The sequence below is a fragment of the Chroicocephalus ridibundus genome, chromosome 1 (genome assembly GCF_963924245.1).
Source record: "Chroicocephalus ridibundus chromosome 1, bChrRid1.1, whole genome shotgun sequence".
In the NCBI taxonomy this organism is placed as follows: Eukaryota; Metazoa; Chordata; class Aves; order Charadriiformes; family Laridae; genus Chroicocephalus; species Chroicocephalus ridibundus.
The window spans coordinates 22737616-22764091 of record NC_086284.1 but is presented as its reverse complement, the minus strand read 5'-3'; the positions used below and the strand labels follow the sequence as shown (position 1 = coordinate 22764091).

General features: G+C 39.3%; 1 protein-coding gene across 5 annotated transcripts in view; it reads left to right on the top strand.

Annotated features, from left to right (window-relative positions):
• Positions 1-26476, top strand: part of ZDHHC20 (zinc finger DHHC-type palmitoyltransferase 20) — a 50875-nt gene that overhangs the window by 8001 nt on the left and 16398 nt on the right. For 3 of the 5 annotated variants that reach the window (XM_063331121.1, XM_063331125.1, XM_063331118.1), the window contains exons 2-7: positions 11723-11749; positions 16166-16260; positions 19806-19926; positions 20951-21020; positions 22166-22198; positions 23029-23149. In XM_063331121.1, coding sequence (XP_063187191.1) covers positions 11723-11749; positions 16166-16260; positions 19806-19926; positions 20951-21020; positions 22166-22198; positions 23029-23149 — 467 coding nt within the window. Of the gene's footprint in view, positions 1-10931; positions 10999-11722; positions 11750-16165; positions 16261-19805; positions 19927-20950; positions 21021-22165; positions 22199-23028; positions 23150-26476 lie in introns of all 5 variants that reach the window. The other 2 variants (XM_063331133.1, XM_063331138.1) reach the window with 2 other exon arrangements.

Sequence of the window (26476 nt, the reverse complement as noted above, 5' to 3'; positions counted from 1 at the left end):
TAACTAACATGCAGGTCTTTTTTTATAATATCTGGAAAAGAATGCAAATTTTACATAGGATTTTTGTGGGGATCCTTTGTGTGTGTAAATTTTTATTAGTTTAATCGACTGCTCCTTAAGTTTCATGTTGGTTTTTTTTTTAATAATTATATATATATAAAAAAGCTTGAGTTCAGCCTAGTAATTGCATACAGAGATACTATTTGCTGTGTTGGAAGGTAGATACCCGCTGAGATAAAGCTGAAGCTGCAACTAGTGCAGAGGGTTGGCTTGAACTTTTTAAATAATTCATAATTCAGACAATTTATGAATTCAGACAAAGGGAAGCTTAAAGACCATTGAGCACTAGAGTCAGTCATTCTCTCTTTTTTTTTTTTTGTGTGGCTTTTTTTTCTATTGATGTTTTCAAACTTTTAAAGATCCTATGTTTCTCCCTTCTTCCCACTCTTGCAGAGCCACTTGGGAGAGCCGACTGCCAAAGAGCCGTTAGGAGTGGAAACAGGGATCTGTTTGTGAGCAGCAAGGATGGTCAGGGAGAGCTGTTAGTCGCATACAGGGCATCAGGAGCTGTGCTGCCATGCCTCAGCTGTCTGGTTTTCTGATAGTCTCCTTGTGTACTGCGTGACAGTGCTCTCCTCTTGCTGCATCGCTTCTCTGGAATGTTTAGACATGGGGCTGCACTTCCTGATCCCATCCTGGTGCATGTTTCTGTGTGACTTCTCGGGAGGCAGCAGGTTTAAGGGTCTGGGTCACCTCGCACTTAGTCGTAGATATTTAGAAGTAATCACTTTCCTCATCTGACTTTCCGTAACTCTGTGTGGTTCCTGAGTTATTTGTTAAACCAGTGGCAATAATTTCTTGTTCTTCACAAACACTATTTCTCACCAGTGTACCACTCTCCACTACTTCATCTGCAAATGTAGATATTCTTGCAACTGTATTATGATATGTGATATCCTAGAAAAATGACAGCAAAAGTTAATCCTCTTAGCAGGTGTCATCCATACATCAAACTCTACTTGTTTCTTGCTAGGCAGTTTGGCAGTCCTGCTGTGTTACACCCAGTACTTTGCTGCGGGAGCGCTAATGCACCTGTGAGGTGTAGCAGGCAGCTCTGTTTCTTTCCTTGACACACATTGCATTAGGATTTATATTATTTCAGCTGACCTTTTTACAGAGTCCTGAGTTAATGCTTTCCAAGAATATGAGGTCAACTGTCAGCAGGCAGGTAAGCTCTGAGGATTTTATTTATTTATTTAATTACTGAGAGCAATGTTTACTGAACGAGAGCTATATGGATGATGTTCTTTTGTATGCTTGCCTCTCTGTTTACTCTGGAGTACTTTCTAAAATTTAGTATAAATCTTCTGAAGTATCCCAAAATCCCTTTGCAGTGGCTTGTGCAGTCTTCATGCTGTTCCTTTTTCATGTTCCTAAGTGGTCTCATAGATAAATGAGACCTCTTGCAACAAAAACATGTCCTTCTGATCTTGTCCTCTATCAAAACTTTCTGTCCTGTTATCCTTGATGTTTTTTTCCCTCTGCGGCACCTGGATCTTTTGTTATGTTCCTGGGGAGTTGCTGGCTATGTGTTCCTTTTTGCAAAGAAACTAGAGGAATTAGCTTTAGCTACGGTCAAGGTTTGTCCTGAGATATTTCCGTTCAAGTAAGGTTCAATGAGTGACATTTTATTTTGCAAGAAGAACAAGCAATAAAGCCTCCACTGTTTAAAGATGACAGCATTTGTTACCAGCCAACCTGATGAGCCATATATGGACAGATTCTCTAAATCATCATAAGTCTTTCAACTTTTATTTATTCCATAAATATTTTAATAATAAAAATAATAAAGTACTAAATATTTATGGAGTTACAAGTCCAGTGTATTGAAGACATGAATTCCCCACCATTAAACTTTCCCACAACCAATAGACCTGTTTTTAAATTACATATTTCAAAACAAAACTTCCTTAAAGGACTCTATTCAAAAGCTTGGCTTACTGATATCTTGATGGGAATTCAAGTAAATTACATTACTGGCTGCTATGTTATTAATGTGTTGCTGGCTGACAGTTAGCTATTTTCATTATAATTAGCTCCATATTTAATCTCAGGTGGCAAATACCAATCAAACCTAACCAATGCTACCAAAAAAAAAATTAAACTTAAAACTGCATTTGAGGAATCCAGTGACCTAATGCATGAGAGGAAGTCAGCTTGTTGGGCAGTTTGATTTCTCCCATTACCCGATGAACTTGGCAACAGTAAAATCCTTCTCTCAGAAAACAGAGTGCCTAATGCTTTGTAATGAGATTTACAAGGAGATTTTTATCCACGGAGTTTTGCAAGGAGATTTTATCCTAATATTTGAGGAAACAATTGTTGAAAGCAGGCTCAGTAATTAAGGATATGACTGATTTTGGAAGAGTCATAAGCCAGATGCAAAGAAGAGTGCCTGATTAACAAAGCAGGTCCCTACCATCGGCTGACGGCTCTTGCCACTGGGCAGTGGTTCACATCTGTAGGTCACAGCAGCTGTGTCTAATTTTTGTTCCTGACACCTCTGCTCTCTTGCCATCATACCTCTCAGCTGTGTGGAATAGCTAAATAAAGACTGTCACTCTATTTTAATCTGTCTAGAGTACAAGTAAATCTGTCTAGAGTAGAAGTAAATGGATTTACTAGTAGCGTCCTGAGCCAGTAAGACAAGCAGCTTTGAGTGACAATATTCAAGGCAGGTATTGACTGGCAGTTACAACTGCGAATTAGTGAAGAGTGGTTTGGGGTTTTTTTGGTTTTTTGTTTTGTTTTTTTTTTTTTTTTTAAAGAAATGATAACTCCTTAATTACCTGAAAAATTATGTTATAAGAATGAATTGTATGTTGGTTTTTGGCTGAGTGTGTATTTTGTTTCTTTTGATTTTTACTTTAAATATGTTGCTGGTTTCTAGTATTGCTGCAGAGCACCTGATCTCATGTGTAAGACAGCTCTGTACAACACATGGTACTAGCATGCTGTCAACACCAGCTGATTGTCCTGTTTGTCTCTCCCGTATCTTGCAAGTGTCTTCATAGTGTCTTAACTACAGAACCACTGGAGTTACTCCTAACACAAAAAGCCCTTTCACAGAGCGTAGTGTTACTATGAGCTTGATCTGGCCAGCCTGAGTGTAAATACCCCTCCTTCAAATGTAAATGTAATTAATTAGTGGTGTGGACATAAGCTAGCTACACTCAGATGCTTCTGAGTTTCCATGCCTTTCTTGCAATTCTGTTTTTTCCCATTCCCCTTTGTGCCAGAGGGAGCACAGCTCACTGACTCGTGCAAGTGAGAGCTCTCTTTGTCTTTCCAGAAGAAACACGGCTTTCTTTTGGCTGTGTTTGATAGCTTAAAGGCAACATTGGAAACAACTTATGTGCAGCACTTCCAAACAACTGGGCGATAAAGCTGTTATTGTTATGATAAAGCAGAATTTTTAGGAAAGATCTGAATGAAGAAAGACCAATAATTTGAGTAAGCAGCTGAGGAAAGCGTATAGAAATAATGCTAGTGTTTAAAAATCCATCAAAATGCAAATAGAATGAGCAGTGGCAATAGTGATTAAATAGCTGAAGAAAATCGAGTTACATTAGGTTTCTTTGGGCAATTATGGTAAATTGAAAGTGAATAGTGCTTCTCAGGGAATAGGGCTTTTCAGGGACAACAAACCTGGTACATTGCTGCAGCTGAATGTTAACTTCATCTGCAGAAAAAGCCTTTAGTTATTTGGGCTGATACGTCGCTCATTACATTGTGGTTCTTGATGTGGACGCAAGTGTGGGACTGTGAAATCATTTAAAATGTGCAGGCACCCTTGGTGAGAAAACCATTAGGAGACCTTTGGTATAACTTTCAGGAATGTTTTGTAGAGGCAGAGGTAAGGAGTCATCTGTAGGATTTTGTGGGTTCCAGAAGTCAGCTGCCTTTGTAGCTGTGTTTTTGAACTGTGGAAGTGATAGCACAAAATTTACTGTTCCCAGAATATATGGCAGAAGTCTTTTAAGTTGTCATAGCTTAATTCACTAAATGTAACTCAGTACCCAAGGAGTATCTTGCATTGATAATGCTAATTTCTGCTGTAGCTCTGTGTGTATTTATGCATGTACTCTCTGCATTGAGGCTGAGAAGACCTTGGCTAAATAAAAAACTCCTTTGTTATTGTGACAAGAGAATGTTTTCTGGGCAGCAAGCCTCTGGGTGCTCAAAATTACTCATTATAGTGAAAGAATTGCATTAATATTGTTTTAACCATCCAACAAATTGTAACTATGGCTGGTAACAAATAATAAAAAAGGTCTGCAGTGCAGCTTGAACTGCCCTATTTGAAATATTAATGCATTTTACCTGTCCCTGTGATAATGCTTCATTGAATCCTGTAGCAATGGGCATTGCAATCATGAGCGTAGAAAACTTGGTGGCCATAAACAGCAGAGCATCGCCCTTGCAGTTAGGTGTCTCTTCCCTGGCTGTACTTTCTTCCTCCTTTCTCCTCCCATGCCGGATTTCTCCCCCCCTGCACTCCCTGCAGTGCCTTTGAAGGCATCATCTTGTGATGACTTGAAGTTGCAAAGTAGCTTACTCAAGTGATTTTGCTGTGCACGGTGTGTGTGAGGAGTTTGGGCTCTAGCTCAGGTGCTTGTGCCAACGGCCGCACTGCTTTAAGACATCAGTGGCCCTGGCAGAGTTTCTTTTCCCTCTCATGACTGACTGTGCGTAACCCAGTGTTGTGGTTTGGGCAAGAGGCCATTCACTGCCGTTCACTCTTCATCACTGCAATTCCCTGCTGTTTGTGGTCACTCAAACTTGCCTTCATTGGTACTCAAACCTGAGCTGAAGTGTCTGGGAAGGCGAGGGCTCACTTTTGCTATGTTTGTCTGCCATAGTGGAGTGGGTAGATGGTTGAGAGGGGTAACTTCATACACGCCTGCAAGAAGAGTTGTCCACCACAGGTCATGCCTCTGAGACAAGCATTGCGTTAGACCTGGGTGATGGTGCACCCACGCTGCAGACCAGCCCCAAGCAGCACTATTGCTGGGGCCTGCAGTCTGGTAACACGTGTGTCTTCATGCCAGCCCAGCATGAGGGCTTGTGGAGCCACCTCTCTTGCCTCGCCATTCTATAAAACATTACTTTCTGAATGACCTAGCAGTGCACTGGGGGGAAACCTGTGTCCTACTCCTAGAGATCTGGAGTAAAAAAAAATACATCAATCTAGCACCATATGAAAATAATTCTAGGTTCATATGGCTCAAATTTCTGCAGAGGACATGTGTTCCAGCTGGTGGCAAGTCATGTGTGTGATTCCTGGGCCCCCATAGCCTTTCGGCAGGGACCTGGCAGCATCTTCTGCATTGGCATTTGGCTACATAATGCTGTCAACTCAGTCATCTTGAGTCATTTGTCTAAAAACAACTCCCTGCTGCTTAGGGAGGAAAGCACCTAGTGGGTGCCTGCCAGTCAGGAAATAAGAAATAGCTCAGTGTGGAAAGGTCACGGAATTACAGCTTTTAGAGAACAGTGGAGAGGTGCTAAGGTCTCCATGTGCTGGCTCTGCCTTGTAGCAGAAGTCAAATGAGTATTTGCTCAAGGAAGTTCACTCATTGTCTGTCCCACTTGTATCAGTAAATAATGTTTCTACCATCTTCTTGTAAGTGATTAAGGTCTGCATTTGCAAATGGGAATTACGTTACCATAAATCTAAGTTATGCTTTCAATTAAATGCCATTCTCTGAACAAATGAAAAACTTGAGATAATGGCAGTGGTGCTTGTCTTTGCGGACATGGTAATGCCCGTGGGGAGTTTCTATTGAGTTTCAGTACTGGTAACTTCTGGGAATATATGTGTGTGTGTATGCAGGTGTGTGTGTGTATATATATATATATATATATATATATATATATACACACAATTTAATCCTTTTCCTCAAAAACTGAGGAAAGTTAAAGCTGTACATCTGCTGAAGGGATGGAATTGCACATTTATCACTCTTTCTTCCCACCCATGAGGAATGTCAGCCAAAATGTGAATGCTACTCTTGAGATTCATGGAAAGGCTGTAATACCCAAAGTATGACTCCTGCTAGCAGCCATCGTGGGAGGGGACAGGGGGAAATAAACATAGCACATCAGTAACAAGATCAGTTCTTTTCCTTTTCTGTACTTCTGCATTAGTTGCAGTTGAATTTCTTGCTCTGCAAGGAGCATATCTGGCTTTGATTGGAACATGCCTTTTAGGAGAGTGGGGATATGTGGTGTGTGGGTTTTGTAAAGTGGTGGGGGTTTTTTCTTCCAAGGTTGAAGGTGAATGTGTCACCTTTTAGCATACCTCTTGGCAAGGTCTTGGCAGATCATTCTACCTCTTTGCCTCAGAATAGAGATATTTGGAATTTTTTCCTATTACGCAGTGATTTGGAAGGTGCTTTAACACTTCATGGCAATCCTAAAAATAAGTCTGAAACTGAAAGCAAACCAGCTCCCTAAACATACTTGTTCTTCCAAGATGTTCTGGGAGGTTTCCTTGAAGCAGCTTTAAAAATTCTCCAAAGCTTTCTGAAATTTGCACCTCTGTCAGTTCATGCCTGAAGAAGAATGCTTCCAACAAATGACATTTTCCCCCCACTCTCATCTGTTACACAACTAATGATGTTTCTATGTCTGCAGGATGTTTCCTGTGATAACCTATAGGCTTCCGCCTCTTTCATTCCTGTGACATAGGTGAGATGAAAGATAACAGACAACAATGTAAGGAAGAGTATCTAGAAAGAGGTGTAACGAACAACGGGGGTCACGAAGAAAAAGTGTCTTTGCTGCCAGGGTCTAAATCAAAACTGAGATAACTTTGAATCATAGAATCATAGAATTGTTGAGGTTGGAAGGGACCTTTAAGATCATCGAGTCCAACCTTTAGCCTACCCTGACAAGAGCCACTTGTAAACCATGTCCCTAAGTGCCCCATCTACCTTTTTTTTAAACACCTCCAGGGATGGTGAATCCACCACCTCCCTGGGCAGCCTATTCCAATGCTTAATAACCCTTTCAGTGAAAAAATGTCTCCTAATATCTAATCTAAACCTCCCCTGACATAACTTGAACCCGTTTCCCCTCGTCCTATCACTTGTCACCAGGGAGAAGAGGTCAGCCCCCATCTCTCTACAACCTCCTTTCAGGTAGTTGTAGAGGGTGATAAGGTCTCCCCTCAGCCTCCTCTTCTCCAGGCTAAACAACCCCAGCTCCCTCAGTCGTTCTTCATAAGGTTTGTCCTCCAGACACCTCACCAGCTTTGTAGCCCTTCTCTGGACACGCTCCAACACCTCTTGTAGCGAGGGGCCCAAACTTTTTCCTTGGTTAAAGTCAAACCTGGAATTTCTGCTTGTCCTCGAAGCTGGCCAAGTTAAAAAGCACATTTGAATCCATCCCATTAAAAGGCTATATCCTGTATTTTGGAGGTAGTATTCTGTAGAAAGTAAAGTCACGTACTTAGTTTTGTGTGTTTTGTATTGCAGTGACCCCAAAGCGTTGGGAGGTCCAATGTGTAAGCTGCTCAGTGGCACAGGACCGGCTAGCAGAGCGTATTGGGCCTGTACATCCTGGACAAGCTGCAGCACCATGAAGTTCAGCGTAGGCCCATCTACCTCTCTTCACAGGCAGGCTTTGCTGAGCTCCTTCCTTAGTGGAGCTGATTCTGGAAGCCCTGAGGTAGCCAAGGTAGAGCTCTGTGCTGCAGTCAGACAGATGGGGCTTGTTCACTTCGCGTTGCTTAGTGCTGTGATGCTGAGACATTGAATCCTTTGAAATTACGGGGCTGTTGTGGAAACTCACAGTGTGCGTGAGCACGCAAGTGCCTGCTTCTGAGCTCTTTGCAATGAAGCGAGCTGCAGCTTTCGCTGTCGTCATATTTTTTTATACTTCCCTAGCTGCTGTATCTTGCTAGAATTTCATAAGTCTGATTGAGAAACCAGAAACTGACTATTAAGAAGGCAATCCTAAGAATATTTTTGCTCTTATTTTTCCTTTTGTATCTGAGCGATAGACTGATATGGTGAGATAATTGAAAATCCTCGAAAGAACAATGCTTACAGTTCTGAAATATGGACAGGTTTGTGTTGACTGCAGTGCTGAAGGCACTAACTTCTGCTGATGTACCTAATCTACTGTACAGTGCCGTTGCGTCCTGAGGTTAATGTATAAATCACGTGGAGTGCTTATTTTATTTAAAAAAATCAGTAAGCAAAAAGGCAGTGCTGCTTTTTTTCCCCCATCCCACACCCCAAAAAAGAGACTGTGTTTTAAAAATATTTGAAGTGAAAATGCTATTAATTTAGCAGAAGCTGATGGCAATATCTAAGTAGTTAGAAGCAGCAGAGGAGAAAAGCAATAGCGAGCTAAGCTTGTAACTTAAACTTCAGGCCAGGGACGGAGCGACACAATGTGTCTTGTTATGTGGGTTTTTTCCTGAACCAGAGTTCAAAAGCTAGAATTGATTTGTTAATGGTATAAAACTGCTTGTTATATTGCCAGCCTAGCAAATACTGCTGTCTGTTTTATGCAAAGATTAAATATTAATTTATTTAAAGGAAGGGTTTGGTTTGTATATAAAGATCCTGTAAAACTAGTGATTTGCCGTTTGCTGAGTGAATTTGGACAAGAGGTAGGACTGTTGTTTGTTTAATCTATCTGAAAATGGGAATAACAACAGTGAAAGGGATAGAAACAGAAACACTTGCATGAACTTTGAGGCAGAAGAGAACTGGACATCTTTTATTTTTGTTTCACTTGAGGACGATAGGATGAAAATCACAAGTGTTTCAGTGTTGGCTTTTACCTCGAACTGTAGGAGTTTGCCAAACTAAAATTGTTCTGCACAGTCTAATAACTGCATTCTGACCTAAGGGACGGAGGTACAAAAGAGAAAATTATCTTCCTGGTGCTGTGAAGCTTTAATTAATTTTTATGAAGTTTATTTAGGGATCTTTTTGATGAAGTCTCATAGGTCATATAATCTTAAGAAGGCCAACAGAATTCTGGGCTGCATAGGGAAGAGTGTGGCCAGCAGGTTAAGGGAGGTCATTCTCCCCCTCTACTCTGCACTGGTAGTGCATCCAGTTTTGGGCTCCCCAGTTCAAGAGAGACAGGGAACTACTGGAGAGAGTCCAGCACAGGGCAACAAAGATGACTGAGGGATCGGAGCATCTCCCTTGTGAGGAAAGGCTGAGAGAGCTGGGACTCTTTAGCCTGGAGAAGAGAAGGCTGAGGGGAGACCTTATTAATGTTTACAAGTATCTAAAGGGTGGGTTTAAGGAGGATGGAGCCAGGCTCTTTTCAGTGGATCCCAGTGACAGGACAAGGGGCAATGGGCACAAGGTAGAACATAGGAAGTTCCGTTCAAATATGAGAAAAAACTTCTTCACAGTGAGGGTGACAGAGCACTGGAACAGGCTGCCCAGGGAGGTTGTGGAGTTCCCTTCTCTGGAGACTTTCAAGACCCGCCTGGATGCAGTCCTGAGTGATGTGCTCTGGGCAATCCTGCTTTAGCAGGGGAGTTGGACTAGATGATCTCTAGAGGTCCCTTCCAACTCTGAAAAATTCCGTCATTCCATGATTAAGCTTTTTTTCTGCGTGAAAGACTGTTCATTATTTTGAGTCTTCAAACGTCAAATTTGGCTCACAATTTTGTTTTGTACTGAGAGTAGAAATGAGGCTAGAGATTATGGAGTGCTTTAACCATAATTACTTAAAAAAACTTCCTGTAGTTTTATACATAATGATGGTCTCCCATTCTGTTAGAGGATAATTAAGAACTTTTTTATATTTCTTGTCTAGGGAAGTACATGTTTGTCCAGCTGTGTGCAAAAGTGTTTACTCAAGATATCTGAGGAGCCAAAGTAAAAGATTAATCTAAAGTACTTTTAATTTATTTTTTTTAAGTTGAGCAAAGAACCCTACTCAGCAAGCTTGTTTTACTTTTCACCTTTTTAATAATTTTATCTTCTCCGTGTGTTGTTGAAAAAGTTTTAACTGGAGAAATAACACATCAGTGAAATTTCAAGCAGAAACACACATAGGATTTGCTTTGAAAATAATGCCACTTCTGCAGCGTGCAGTGAAGTAGTTCTGAGACTGTATGGTGACACAACTGGACCTGTTCTTATATTTACATGCATACTTTGCAGCTTATCATGTACTTCAAGTCTATTCTTCTATGTGGATTGTGTCCGTGTTTCAGACAGAAACACAGGAGGAGGATGTGCAAGTATGCACAGCTAATGTGAAATTAAGCTGTTCTTTAGGATTGACCTCCTTTAGTTTGAAGCCAGCCTTGTTCTATTCTAGATGGTAATTCCTTCCTTCCTTTAGGTGGAAGGAACCACAACCTTTTCCATTAACTTCATAGAGGCTTCCATGGACAGATAGAGGGTGCTGAGTGAATATTTTAAGGGAGGGGGACAAAGAAAAAGGAAAAAAAAAACCAAACAAACAAAAATCACATATCTGAACAAAAAGCATCATCTATACATTGAGATATCACCTCATTACGTCTCTGTTGACTATAAAAAGAGGCATGGTTGCATAATATAGTTGCAGACCCTTAACTGCAGTTAAGTGAGACACATGCCACCTCTGTGACTGAAGTAACCCTTCAGAACGAGGTCTGCAGTGCATAATGAAGCCCTGCAAATTTAAGACTCTATAGTATGCATCAAGAAAAAGCACTTTTGAACTGGCACACAGACTGATGACTGTAGAAATATTAGAGCTGAGAGAGAGGAGACAAGGTGGAGTGAGGTGAACTGCAGCAGGCAGGGTGTGCCCTGTTAACCTTTTGCTCATGCTGATGACCAGAAGCTTAAATTTGCTGTATAAGACAGAGTCAAGAAAATATCTTTTTCTTATAGAATTTCAGAAATTCAGTGTCTTAAGGAAGAGATCCAGCAAGGGGAGTGATATGAACAAAGTGGCCCAGTAAGTACAGCAGCTCTCTGTTCAGCATCGTACCCAAACTGATTAATGAAGTGTGAAGATTTTGGAGAAGCCTCAGGGCTGGACGATGTACTAGTCAGGCAGTATACAAGGTAGATTTGAACAATAGAATCTGCTGTTGGGATAAAAGGGTATGAGGATGTAGAAGAGAAAGAAGTGGAGAGGTTTTAACTATGCCTGAAGAAAGGGTAAAAAAGTCAAAGGGTCAAAATAGTCAGGGTAAAAAAGTCAAAAATAGCATGTGACAGGAAGAGAGAAGTGGTGGGAAACAACTAAGAGGAAAGTAGGTTACATGTAACACAGTTTCACAAGAACTTCTGTATGAACTTCTTTTATTTCATTTTCTGCTTTCCAGTGATACAGCTGTTGGCCTAGTTGTTGACATGCCTCAGAAAACTTTGCTAGGTGCATATCTGAAGGGGAGCATGCATAAATTATGATCTAATTAATGTCTGTGAAAAGGAATGTGCTCGCTTGGTTAGTGCAGGGAACTGGATCTCTGCAGCTCTTCCGTTGACTCACCAAGCCTCAAGGGCTGTCAGGAGGAATACTAACTCCTGTTTTACCCCAGACTGGGGCAGGGAGGCCCTACTAACACCTGACGTATGTTTTGGAACAAGTCAGCTATCTCATATATCTCACTTATAGCCAAACTTTTGATTCAGGACGCGTTTACTTACCATATATCTTTTTTTTTCTCTTCCAGTTACTATTTCTTCAACTGCAGAAAAAGGTAATTTTTTTTTTAATTTTTTTTAGACGTGAATAGTTTTGTTGCACATGAGTCTTAAGGGACATAGAATTTAAAAGTACTCCTATATGTGTAAGCTCTGTATAATGAATAGATTAGTGCTAAGAAACAAGGTAAATATTGTGAGGTTGAGTCTGTTTAGCTTCTAGTACCACAAGCTTGGGATGGTGACAAGACCTGTAAGTAACACAACTATGATTTAGGTTTGCAAATATTTTTAAATGGGTACCTTCTAAGAACAGAAAAAAGAGAAGAGAGAAGGAACTGCAGCAGATCCACAAGTCCATTTTGTGTTTATTCCTGAACACACCCTGTGACCTGAAAGACTTCTGGAAGAGGAATAATTGTTCTAGTGCTTGCTATTTTCCAAACAGCTTACCAAATTCTTCGGAACTCCATTCTTTAGGACTGGTTGGAACTATGTAAACACAGCTATTTCAAAGGTGGCTATACATTATAATTTTAAATTTCCAGATCAAGTGGTTATGGCCTTGTTTTGACAAACTTTCCTTAAGTCTTCATATTGGCTTTGGCAAGTATATGCCACAATGGCTAGTACTTATAGAGATACAAACTGACCAAAAAAATGCCAGCATTCTTGCTCTGCCACTTCTTTTAATTGTGAACAAAAACTAGTATAAATGATGATTCAATTCCAGAAGTTCAAAATACAGAGGGTTTTTTTATAGAACTTTATCTCCCACCTGCCCCCCACAGAATTATACATGATTGATGGGATATTTGTTTGGGAGTTATTTCAGCTTATGAGGGGAAGTGAGAGGTAGACTAAGCATAGATTTGCATTTTGTCTGTCCGCAGAGGGCTGTCTTCAGAGTGTGAGACCATGGGTAAGAGGCTCTCATCTCTTATTTTTGCAAAAGAGCATAGAATTCGAAGCTAATCTAGCGATTTTCTTCCTGATGGGTGTTTCAGAGTGTTCTGGGAGAACGCTCTGAAAGGAAGGAACCTTGATGGAATCTGTCTTCTTTCATTTTCTAATTAAGAGGTGAAAGAGTGGGAAAACCTTCAAAATAAACTGTGAGTTGTTCAAGATGGGAGCTGTGTCTTACCCTGGATTTTCACATCACATTGCACGGCTGGGCTTCACGTAGACTTCACAAAATTCTGCAGATTGCCACTGTGCTTTACTGTTGACTTGTATATGAATAAGTTTTACTTTCTAGTTTCTTCCAGAAAGGCAAGATCTATGTGTCAGTTAAGGAAGCCTGGCAGAGCAACGATGTTGGTGTTGCATAGTCAGATCTCTGGCTTTAATACAAATTCAGTGCCTGTCTGACTGAAGCAGGTGCTCTTAAATCTATCAGAGAAGAAAAATGCTTGATTAATTAATGAGACTGACAGTATCATTGGAACCTGACTGTTAGACTTTTAATACCTGTCACCTGCACGCTTTTTACACCTTCAATTCTAGAGAATGTCACAGGCATCCTGCATGCATGAATGCATGGAGATTGATCTTACCATAGAGGATGATCTTAAAATGAGATGTTAAGTGGTTTTTTTTCATTTGAAATGAAAGCTATTTTAAGTTTTTTAAAGTTCTTATAAGTTAACTCGCAATAGCCAGGAAGATAACATCAGAAGGGTCAAAAGGCCAAAGTACCAGTGACATTGCTATGTAAATCAATAATGTGCATCTTAGCAAATATATTGTGCTCCATATTTCAGTGTACTGTGTTCAAATCCTTTTACTCCAGTACTTAATTACAACTTTTGATTAAATTAGTGGCAATTTTTTCATCTCATTAAGGCTAGTTGTTTTGTTGTAACATTGTCATATTCTTGTCTAGATTTATATCCATTAGGATAGGGGAATAAAGTCAACTCTGAATCCCTCAACAATATAATATACTTGTGCTATATATAATTTCCTCTCTGTAATGTGACTCTGTCTTGGAAGTAGTGTTAAGAATGATTCAGAAAAGGATGTTAAATCTTAGGAGTGCTTAGCATATTCTAGGAGGATGTTAGGAGCATGTCTTAAGACATTGTCTTCCTGAGGGCATAAATTATGGTCTAATATGCATCAGTGCCTTTAAAAAGAAATGACTTCACTCGGTCACAGCATGGCACCAAGAATCCTGTATTCCCTTCACTTAGCCAGGACTTCCTCGTGACTGAGTCTGGCTGAACTGGCAGTTATTGGGGTTTGACGTTTTTGACGTATTTTCCATCTAGCTTGTAATTACAAGAAAATGAGCTGAATTAGGAATGAAGCTGGCTTATATTTGTACTGGAAACTGATCCAAGATGCTTCAGGGAGTAGTCTGCAGAGGAGATGCTGCTACCCAAAACGGTGGGTAGATGGACTGCCAAAGTAAAGCTCTCCAAAATGGTGTCTTTCCTCCCTCTCATTTACTGGGGAGTGCTGACAGGACAGATACCTGTAACCACAGTAGGAATGGCAGCACAGGAGTGAGAAAAGCAGCAAAAACTTCTTCAGCATGGACTGCTGATTGCAGGCTCTTTCTCCTCTAGCCTGGGTGGTGCCCATCACTGGAACAGCTGTGAAAGCCTTGCTCTTCCTGGAGTTACTCCAGTTTGGCTGCTGAGGACAGGCCCTTGGCTATTAACAGTGGTGACAGATTGCAAGACCTTGGTTATTGCAAGAGAGTAAGAGCACTGTAACGTCTGCCCCTTTCTAGTAAATACTGGTAGCACTGGCACAGATCTGCACCATCACTGCAGCCAGCTGTGGTGCCTGTTACTCTGTGTGTTGTTTGGGCATTTACAGCCTGTGACAGACTTTGAGGTTCTGCTGTTTGAAGTATTGTGTGTGCACTAAAAGTAATCCTTCAAAATAATTTGAATTCTGGGGATGATTTTTATGGACAGAATAGAACCGTTTACTGTGTAAGTTAGTTTTGCTGTGCCTTGCCCTCCCCTGTATCTCATTTGCTCTTTCCTTCTATTCAACTCCTCTAACCCTCTTCTTTCCCAAAGCTCTGATCTATGCAGCTGATTCCACTCCAATTTTGTGTCCATTTCTTCTCTTTTACAAACCATTTTCTCATACTTTAATTGCTTAACTGCATTATGCTTGAATGTGTATAGTAGGGTTTTAATAAAAGACAATTTCTAATTATGCAGTGCCTAGTACAGTGATACACGAGTTCTTTCCTATCTGGATGACAATTTTAGAATGGCTTTAGAAAAACGTTTTGCTTCTTGCATTTTCAGTTAGCTCTACAGCTGAAAATTTGCCAGATCTGTCTGTAAGGTTGGAGGAGCCAGAGGCAAAGATAAAAAGCACAATTCTCTGAAGAAAGCTCAAATACAGTTTGTTTGGATTTTTTACTGTAACAAGCAATGAAAATCCTGAAAGATGATAAATTAAGACCACGTCTTCAGTGACTGTGCATAAGCATTTTCTGAGCTGTTGGAAGTTCCCAAAGTTTCGAGCCTGTTTTGCGACCCACTAAGTGCGTCATATGGCTTCTTAGAGGACTCTCTTTATGTGCACAGGGAAGTAGGTCAGGTTTCCTTCTTCCTGCAACTAAAGATAATATAAGTGAAGATAATGTAAATATTTAGTATGACTTCTTTTCTAAGGCTTGCTGTTCTGGCACAACTGATCTGTTTCCTTTTGACAAGTGGTAAAAGAAACTGTTAGAGGAAACAAGATTGGAAGAAGCTTCCTGAGTTTTAAGGTCTGGGTCTCTGGTCTTTAAGGCAACCACATCACACAAACCCATTCATAAATTGAGCAAACACTCTACTAATGCCACTTACATTTTGTTGCCACTGTGACTATAATAGCAGGACTCTTCCAGATTATATTCCTGTGATGATTTGAAAGAAGATACACAGATAATTTTTAACTCCGACAGCTCTCATCTAGGAGTGCAGTCCTCTCCAAACCCCTGGTTTGGAGTTTTTACTGTCATTGAAGACCAGTGCCTTCTACAATGGCACAATACTGTGCCTTTTCTACTAGAAGTAGAAATTAAATTGAGTTCTGTAGGTCAGTTATCAAATACTTTACTATAATCTAGAACAGAATTGTAGCATCTTTTTTTATCCAAAAAGGTTTAGTCGCTTACATACCACAGGTGAAGCTGTGTTCAGTTCTCGTTGGTTTTGTTTGATTTGGCTTTTTCCCTTCAAAGTCTGTTTTGGAATGGTACATAAAGCTTATTATTTCCTTTAGGAATAGCAACCATTACGTTTGGCGATTAAAAAAAATAATAGAGAAAAAAAAAAATAAGTGTGCACTCATAGAGTACTAAGTGTTCCCAGTGAAGGGGGTTTAATATAACTTAATTTTATCAGGTGATTCATAGTGTAGTAGTTCAGCCTTCATCAAAGGTCAGGGATTTTATTTCTTGTTCTTTTCAGCGATTTTCACTGAACTCTTATTTGTGTATTTTATTGCAGTTGTCTACCTTGTGGTTTTTCATCTGTCATTTGTCATGTTTGTATGGTCCTATTGGAAGACAATTTTCACATTTCCTGCATCCCCCTCTAATGAGGTAAATATAACGCTAGAAAAATGTCAATGCCTTTTTTATAAATAGCTGAACTGTTTTCAGTGATGAAACTTGTTTGCAGTACTGCATGATTCACCTTTTGCTTCTCATCATCTAAAATAGAACAGCATGACAGTGTATCATGAATGAAAATTGTCAAATTACTCTTAAAATACTGTATAGTTTGTGTCATGACATTTCCTTTTACAAAATGCCTGTTTAATTCACTGCAAGTTTGACAGTCATGCACAGTCCTTTGCTATAAAGTAGCTTCCTTGAAACCTGAACTTTAACACCAATAAATCAAATACAGTAACAACATTTTTATATTTCAATTTGAGACAGTTTTGATCTTTATTTGGGTAAGAAAAAGTAGTAATGCAATGTATACTTGTAACCTGGAGGACTGAACCACTTACTACTAAGTCAAGGGTTAAGGTTTAGTAACAATTGAGAACTAAATACATAAAGGAGCTTTACATAATTGCAAAAGAATGCATGATGACTGTAAGAAGTTTTGTTTTGAAAAAGAACAGTATTAATTGTAATAAGTCTGAGATGGATTACCTTGTTTTCTGTAAGGTGTGTGTATATAAGGATTAAATACTGGCACCAAATTTAAAATACTTCCATTCCCTGGTTTTATAAAGCTTTTAAAATGGCTAAACTGGGGTTTTGCTTGCTCCATGGCGGTTGCATTTTTATTCTATTTTTATCAAGACCAACTTTTAGTGCTAATGTCAACCTTAAACCTTTTTGAAAAGAGTTAAAACCATGCTTCTAAGGAAAAGGAAACTGTGCTCTGCAGTGCTTAATTATGGCTTAGAGATCTGAATCTTAGAAAGCTGTAGGATATCAAGTGAAAAAAGCTAAAGACAATTCTGCTGTTCAGCTAAGAACAAAGAGTAGTAATGAACTGTTAAACCTAAAAATGTAAAGGGACGTGTCTATAGGGTGGTTTGTTTCGGCTTTATCTGGGATGCTTCTGTAGGAAGCAGCTAAGCAGGTTAGCTAATTAAAATGTCTTTGGAACCATGTTATTGCAGGTTTTGTAAAGCTATATGAACTAGAGCTGCTCATAAAGCTAATGCCTAGTAACTTTTACTGTCTGCTTGGATTCTTCAATAATAGAAAACTTCTGACAGTACTCATCCTGTAGTTGCAGTAATGTTGTAGCAAGCTTTTTATATTTGGTGAGTGAAAGGGGTGGTTTGGGCATATGGCATGTAACGAATATCTCCTGTATCAGCTGTGGGGGTAGATCAGTTTTAATACAATTTGCTTCTAGAGCTAGCTTTAAAAAGAAAAGAAAAAAAACCACAACCTACAACAACAAACAACAAAAAAACACACATCAAAACCCCCACAAAAATCAATCAAATTAAAAAAAAAACACCACCACTTTTTCTCTCTCTGGGCAAGTCCCTTCTGTTCATGTACCGGTGAGTACTTAAGAACAAAAACCTGACTTGAGAATCTCCCCATTGTATGAGAGTGTAAATGTATATATTTTTAGTCATTCAAATTAGCCATTCTTGCAAAACAAATAGCATCCTGTGATCTTACTATTGAACTAAAAAAAGATTCTGCAGCTGCTGTTGTCTTAGTGTAATCCCTGTACACTTGTCATAAGAAAGAACAATCAACATTATACAAGAACCAGAAAGAGGAAGGAAACAAAGGGACTCTTTCTGTTTTCAATAAGAACTGCTGCAACCTCATTGGAAATTCTGTTAGCTATGTGGTAACAGACAACTTTTGATGTCTTTGAACATATCCTGCCATTGTCCAAAGAGGCTGTGCCCTCTTAATTTCTGAAATTAGAACAAAAATACAGCTGTTCAGAAAACAAAAATCCTCTCCAGGATTTTTGGAGTGATATTATGATGTTATTTGGACAACTTAAAAAAAGTTTTAAATGTTATGATTTAGTTCCTTTTCTGTGCGTTAATGGTTTGCTATAGAAACGTCATCTAGAAGTAGTATTTTGTGTTTAATGCCACCTGCTTGATTGCAGGTCATGGAGACAGGCATTCGGTCACCTAGCAGACTTGCAAGGGCAATAGGGAGGAAGGCATATTGCACTGCTACTTGCTGGCTTGATGCTTTGTATCAGTCGTAAACTTTTTATGGGAGCATCTCCAGTTTTCGTTTTTGAGTAAATATCTAGCTTGGAGACGGATATTAAAAATTGAGATCAAACTCTTTGTGGTGACTGAAATGTTAAACTTTAATTGCAGTCTTTGCATAGATTGATCCCATTTCTGATTATTTAAAAGGAGATTATGTTTCACGTTGTATCCTTGAATGGTGGACAGGCTCAATAACTGAGATGATACTGTATGTAACGGGAGACTTAACTAGATTCTGTGAGATACCAGGCAATTTATTTGCATTCTGGATTAGGAAATAACGCAGAGAAATTGCAGCGGTGTCTTACTGCATCCTCCTTTCTGTAAGTGGAGTCTTCATTGTTGCTTGCCAACTTACTGTAATCCAAAAGAGGAAAAAGTACAGGATGAGAGGAAAATGCATGTGAACTAATCATATACATGTTCTTGGTAGGAAAATATGGTCATATTAAACCACACTAAGCCAGTTTTTGTTCCAGTTGCACACACAGCATTTTCCACTCACTACCATGAATACTTTGTCTATGTGCACTCATAAAAAGGGCTCTTGTAGTCCATGCAGGAAGCTCAGAGTTGAAAAGTGCTTTGGAACAGAAAAATACCAAAGGAAATAGTGAGTTTAGCCCCAACTCTGCAGGGGCTTGTCAGCACACTGGGTTTTGTGGGTCTTAATGGTAAAGATCTTAATTTCAGTTGGATACCAAAGTGTTTCACAAGTGAGTAAAAGCACTCCAGGTTCTTCTGGTAAAGCTTTACACTTCAGTGAGGCTTCAAGAGGAATGCTCCTCATGCTTTACTCAGAATTGTGTAACTCTCTGAAAGGCTTTGCTGAGGTTGCTTTCAATACAGCTCATGGATTTTGAGACTAGTTCTGACTACTCCCAAGTAAAAATTCTAGTTAAGCTCTTTCAACTCCTGTGCTGAAGCCATGAAGCCCGCCCTCCCCTGCCTTTTTTTTTCCCCACTGTGGCTTGTACCTCTCTCTAAGGTTCCTCTCTAAGAGAGGAAGTCAGATAAGAGAACTTTAGCGCCTTGGAGCAGCAAAGGACTGTTGCACGTTCCTCTTGTTCACAGATCACTTAATTTATGCTTATCAGGAATTAAAGGAAAGGTTGTACCTTCTTAAAACTCCTGAGTATCTGGCTCCTTTGTGTTGGAGGGAAAATGCCATAGAAAATGCAAAAGACATTTATTTATTTATTTATTAAAATATGCCCAGGACCATCTTGGAGTTTTGAGGGTCTCCTGTCATTCCTGTAGTATTCTTTTTTCTTTATGTGTGGGTTATTTTGGGTCTGTGGGTGGGGGTTGTCCGAAGACATAGTATTAAGATACATAGGGTCTTTTCCTTACAGCTCGACTAGAACACAAAGTAATAATCTCTTCCTTTCATTCCAATTGCTCTCTCCCTCCTAGTTCTGCTTGTCAAAAGCTGATAAAGAACAATATGAAAAAGAAGAGAGACCAGAATCCCAGCAGGAGATTTTGAGAAGAGCTGCTAAAGACTTGCCTATCTATACGACAACAGCATCGAGAGGTGAGATATAAAGATAATTCTGTGCTCCTGAAGCACAGACTGGTAAATAAATCAGTGAAATCGATTTGATGTCACTGCGTGAACAATCTATTAAGCACATATTGCAAAGGGTATGACCTTGTTTTGTTATTTGTTTGGGATGGGTTGTTTTTTTTTCCCCCAGGAGAAACTGGAGTCCTTTGTCTGAGGATCTCAGCATGTAGGCAGTGTTTGGAATTAAAAAAAAAGAAATCATCCTCTAGCAAGCAGATAGATGACATTTATCTCTAATTGTGGCTATAAAAATAAACGTTGCAAAGAAATACACCTAGAAATAGAGAAAATTCAACTTTTTACTCAATTTTATAATCATTTATATCCCCCTTTAAACTTCTTTTTCTGAGCTGTATCAGTTCAGCAGGAGGAGAAACATCATACTTAAGGCTAGAATTTAAGAATGAATAAATACTCTTTCATTCCCATCTGTCATTCAGTACAAAGTTAATTATGAGCTATTTCTGTATTTGCCTTTAATATGTATAGGCATTCTTATTTCAACTTATATATGAATGATTTGTGAAACTGCAGTCTTGTGTATATTCATTTAAAAAATCTAGATTTATGGGGGGGGGTGTACGTGTGTTTCTCTTCTTGAAACTAGCAATGCTGTAGAGTTCTCCAGAAACATAAACTACTCAGAATAACTGTTACCAAAGTTTACTGTGGCTTTCCAAAAATCTTAAGGACGCCTGGCTTTTTGAATACAAGCTTCCCTTTAAGGGAATCCCAGTCTTAAGTTCCTGGGAAGCTCTTGCCAGCTCTTAGCAGTTCTGCTTAGCTGTAGGTGTTGGCTTTCCTCCTCCTTTCAAACTGCCTGTGCTAGTGTCTTATTTCCATTGATAAGAGCCTGAAGGCTTGTTTAAAAATATCCAGGAAAGATGAGGGGAGTGCAGAAAACTCTTTAAGATTCAGTTCATGTTAAGAGGGAAAATGTTTGTAAAATTAAATGAGTTCTAATGACTTGACCATTGCTACTTGAATGCAGCAATCAGATACTGTGATCGATGCCAGCTAATCAAACCTGACCGCTGCCACCACTGTTCTGCATGTGACGTGTAAGTAACTGAATCTGAAATGATGGATTTTCTCTCTCTTGCCATCGTGACTTCAGTGTGTTCATGTCTTCAGCCTGTCACCCCTTGCATAACAGCAGGTTTTACTATTTGTTCCTCCCTCAGACCCACAGCACCTGGATTTCACAAAAGAGCAAAGTTCCTCCTCTTGGGGCAATATTATTATTGCAGTCCCATTATCCAAAGTGGCAGAACTTTGTAAAACAGTGCTTATATTAAAAAATAAAAAAATAAAAAAACAGCAATTGAGAGAAAGTAAAGAAAGGCAGGTCTGAAATACTAGCACCAGCAAATGCTTATTATAGAACTCACTGTATCTTGCTTCTGCCGCCTTGAAACGGATGTGTGTTACTAATAATGCTAAAAATCTTTATCTCAAAGATTGACAGTGGAATTACACGCCTTAATGATTTCAAAGACATCACTGCTATTCCCTAGCCTCATTCTGAATCATCAGAGAAGTCTGTATGGGCACTGAAGACTGAGGCTATGAGTGAGACTTCAGTAACCTGAGCTTGAGGAAGCCTAGTTAACTAGAAGAACAACTAAAATCAAATTTTAGCAAATACAGTGAATGTGTGTCTGAAATATCTAGTATCTGTCCTTATACTAAAGTTGGATGAAAATGGCATGTGGACTATTCAGATTACCCACTGTGCTGCTCTTTTCCTCAGCTTTAAAAAACAAACAAGCAAGCGTCAAACAAAAGGTAGCAAAAATAGCCCTAAGGTAGACTTAGTTGAAGTGAATGCCAGGCTAACAGACTTTATCCACACAACTCTAAAGGGCCCTTTGGATTTGTTTTCTCTCAATGTGCACATAAAACTAGTGTGGCTTAATGAACTATTACATGGTGTTACTCATTAATGCTCCCCATGTTAATTTAAGAGACTTTCTTCAAAACTCTTCTGAATCTCACTTGGTCCTTTTTTGGGGTAAAAGGATGGCTGCTATAATACGGCAAATTGGCATGATTGAGAAGGCCTTGGAAAAGATATAGTGGGACAAAACACTTAAAAAAAACCACCAAAACAACACAAGCCCTGAACCTGTAGAAGCTAAAAGTATGTGTCTTAGAAAGACAATGTATTTTTTTGCTTTAACTTCCTGGAAATTTTGTCTTTCAGATGTGTACTAAAAATGGACCACCACTGTCCATGGTGAGTTTATTTAAAAAAAAAATAATCAGTATAATAATGATGAATTAGATCCCACATGATGAATTAGATGCTGCTTCAAAAATGCAACTTTGAAGTAGAACTTGATGTTCACAGAACTTCTTGATGGTTTAATATGTGAAAATAAATCTTGTTCTTAATGTGTGTGCAACATAGAGTTGTAGGCCCAGTAGCCCAAATCATGCGGTTTCTCCTTATACAGAGAAACCCTGGCATTAACAAGACCTACAAGGAAACAGCATTTCTTTCTTTTGCTTAGTTTGGTATTGGTACCAGGAGAGGAGATACCTACTACACTGTGAGAATCAGCTCTTGATTCTAGATGATACATAAGACCCGCTCAGACAGTTACTCTTCTGCAGTTTGTATTCACTGGTAGTCAGTAAAAAGATTAGCTGCTATCACTATAAAAGTACTGCTATCGGTAGTTGACTTGAAGGTGGTTTTGTAACCAAAGCAACGTTCACTGAAATTGATGGAGAGGCTCATATGACTGCAGTTAGTTCATAGTGTGTGAGGCGCTTCCTATACAGGCTGTATGTATCATATGCTTTGCCAGCTCATGTCCTGTCCTGTAGAACTTCATGGGGGACAAAATTTATGTGAGGTGCCCAGATCATTTGGCCTGAGGAAAGAGACTTCATTCAAAATGGTGGCTTAAAATACTTCTGAAACACTAGTTGCCAGCTGTTTTGGACATACCACTGACATCATACACATGTTATGCTCTGCAAAAGCTGAATGTATTGGGGTTTATTTTATTTTATTTTTTGTATATCATAGTAACCTCTTTCTCTTTCCCCTCCTTCTAGGGTGAATAATTGTGTGGGATTTTCTAACTACAAATTCTTCCTCCTGTTTTTAATGTATTCCTTACTGTACTGTCTGTTTGTTGCTGCTACAGTCTTGCAGTACTTCATAAAGTTTTGGACAGTAAGTTCTAAGACTTTTTTTTGTTGTACATTTGTTTAATCTTGCATGTGTTATTGGAGGCTGCATCAGCATGTTGTCACTAACCATTTACTCTGTTCCATAGTTCATTACCATTAACAGCATCAATCGAAGTGACTGAAGCAGGAGAACCTTCTGAATATTAATGAATTAAATGTATTACACTGGCCAGGATGAGTAATTAGGGGAAGAAGTTCCAGTGAGGACACTGTGCAGTTTCTCTGCTCCATCAAAATCAAGTGGCACAGCTATGGGTTTTTTTGAGTCTATTTGGTCTAGATCTGTAGGTACAGAAAGAACTGGCTATATCAAACAATTACACATATATATATGTATGTATGTATATATGCACACATGTATATGTAAAAGTACTGATAAATGTGAAATATAAATGGCAATTTATATTGTTATTTATAATGTATCTTCCTAAACTTTTTTATGGGTAATTGCTACCAGATAAGGCAGATTAATTTCTTGGGAACTGATTGAGCTCTGTTTTGGAGTCCCTACATAGGCGTGTCTGAACGTCATACTAGTGTTTTTTGTTGACCTGATACAGGTAGAATGCTAAGATACATACAGTGTTCATGATACACATCTTCCTTGCAACTGTTACAAGTTGTCAAATGATCGATACACATACGTCCATCTTACTAGATTTAATAAAATTTATGTGAAGGGCAAGCGTCCTTGTACGTCAGTGTTATATGCCTCCTATCAGGTTTGTTCCAGTCGCAGTCGAGGCTGAACAATGTCTTCTGGTGTTGCTCCCTTTCATCTCCAAAACATTGTACTGTGCCCTCCTGTCTCTACACAGAAGAGCTAGCATCAGAATTCTCTTAGTCAGCTTCCATTAACTAGCATGGGAAAAATCACTGTAAGTGGAAGGCTCTCCATCACATCTTTATAAGTAAATAACAGCACATATATTTCTTAGATGCTAGTTGCTGTCGGAGTAGCTGAGAAAAGCAGTCATTATCTGTAGCTGTAGAAATAAGCTTTATCAGAGCAAAAAGATGTTGCCAGGTAAGAGAAGCTTGATCATGTATTCAGAATAGCTGTACTTTGAGACAGTTGGCATTAGACAGGTAAGATAAATGGTGCAAAAAGTACCTACGTTTGTGTTCATCTAAGCCTATGGGTCTGATCTGCCAAAGTACTATGTTTCTCTTAGTCTGACAGTTCTGTATAGCAGCCTGTCACTGGAGAGCAAGGAACTATGTGGGAATTGAGCTGTCAGTATTGTGTGAGATGAAGGCCATAAATGTATTTATCAGTCATAGCTGTGGCTTGACAGATATTTCAAATGAAATGGTCTGATTCTGCTGTTCAGTCCTGTTTGACTGTAAATAGTTAAATTTTTAATTTGTGAATGTGCCACTCCGAAACATCTGCCTGGCTGCTTTCCAGTGCTTTGTATGCAGTTTCTAATGAAACTGTAGATGCGCTCTTACATATTTACCAGTCAGTGCTTGAGCAAAGAAAATTAATTTGCTTTGTCACCTCACTTTGTAAGTGTTAGTGCCACAAAAGTCTGCAGGACATCTGACCACAATGAACACTTAATACCAGCATTTGCAGCAAGCCTCTTCCAAAGCCCATCGGACACAATATTGAAGTGGACGCTTAAGCAGAGGACATAAACTTAAGAGGGATTTTTTTTTAATGATCTAGTTGTTTAAAGTGCTTCCTGCAAGAATGGGCTACTTCTGAAATGTGACAATAGACAATGTAGTTGTGTGCTTGCACTTGTTGCTTTCATATCTGGTTACTTCCAAGACAGAATCTGTTGATGCCATGATCTTATCATTAGAGTAGGTTGCTGACTCACTTTAGTCATTAAATCACTCGTTACATAAAGCTAATATTCCTCTGATCTTATAATAGCCTGATTAAAGTAGACTTCTGGAATAAGATGGCAGCACCATAATCATGTAGGCTTGCAAAAATTAGTATGTCTCTAGCATGTAAGCTTTTACGCAAGTGCTGTTGACTGCAGAATAGAGTCCTGGAAGGTCCTACATCTGTATCCAGATCAGATCAGAGCACTCCTGACACGTGCTGTCTGTAGACTGCTTCAGTGCATTGCTAATGCTCAGCGTTGTCTGCTATAGCATCAGACAGATTACTGTTTTGACATTTTCTGTTGAGGCTCTCTAGATGTTGGTTTTTCCCTCCAAAGCTTGGCGATGTTATAGCATCCCTTCAGAAGGTAGCGTTTCTTTTCGTATCCTCATAGATGTTTTTCAGAGAAAGTGTGCAACAAACTGCTGTATATATCCAGTGTTGGGGTGGAAGATGAATGACTTCTTGGGGAGTGTAGCCTTGGTCACTTCAGAACTTGTAGTATGAGGTTGGGAAGGTGTGTGATAACTGCACGGATTTTAGCAATCCATTGTTTTGCACTGTTAAAACTTGCAGAGAGACACAACACACCTATGCAGGTACTTGCAAACATTGTGAGACAGGCTATCTACCTACCTCTTCTGTTGAAAAAAGTGTCTGTGTTTCCCACTTGCACATGCAAGACTTATACATAGCATCTTTCATGCTCTATGCAGAAGCGCTAAAGAAAGATCTCTCTACTGTTCATACAGTGGTGGAACAGCCTCACAGGCTGTAAATGTTTCCCACAGGCTCACACGCTGATGTGGATGTTAAAAATCTGTTTTGTAGATCAAGGGAACAAGAATGACGCCTTTTTTTTCATACTCTTAACTGCTTTCCCTATACTCATGAAATTTTTATTTGTACCTAGGAAGTTGTTAAAGATGAGCAGATAAAACCTCAGTTTATCCAAATGTATTTGACACAAACGCCAGCACTGGCTGAACGCCCAGTCCTTGATGGTTTGTTTACATAGTGCGTGGTGGTACTCTTATTCTTCCTGCGCTCCCTCCCCCTTGAATCCTGTTCCAGCTGTTTTCAGTGTCTTTCATTGTCCTCCAAATTATTTTGGCAATCCTGAATATAGCTAATTCAAGAATGCGAGAGGTGTTCCGGATAGATGGCACAGGCTTCTGCAAAACTTTGGTTGTATTAACAAAAAAAAACCCCAACCCATGACCAAAAAAAAAAGAGTGATTCCAGATCCTTACTTAGAACTCATTCCTCTTGCACGCACGCATAAGGACATATAGCATGTTTTCTGATATTTTTCTAGATTGAAGTTAAACCTACCTACTAAAAGATGAGTCAAGCTCTGACAGCACTTTTTTTTTGTTGGGGGTTTTGTTTGGGGTTTTTTGTTACTTGATATATGCTCAAATGACTATGCTTATGAAGGAGTTTGTAGGGGACTCTTTTTAG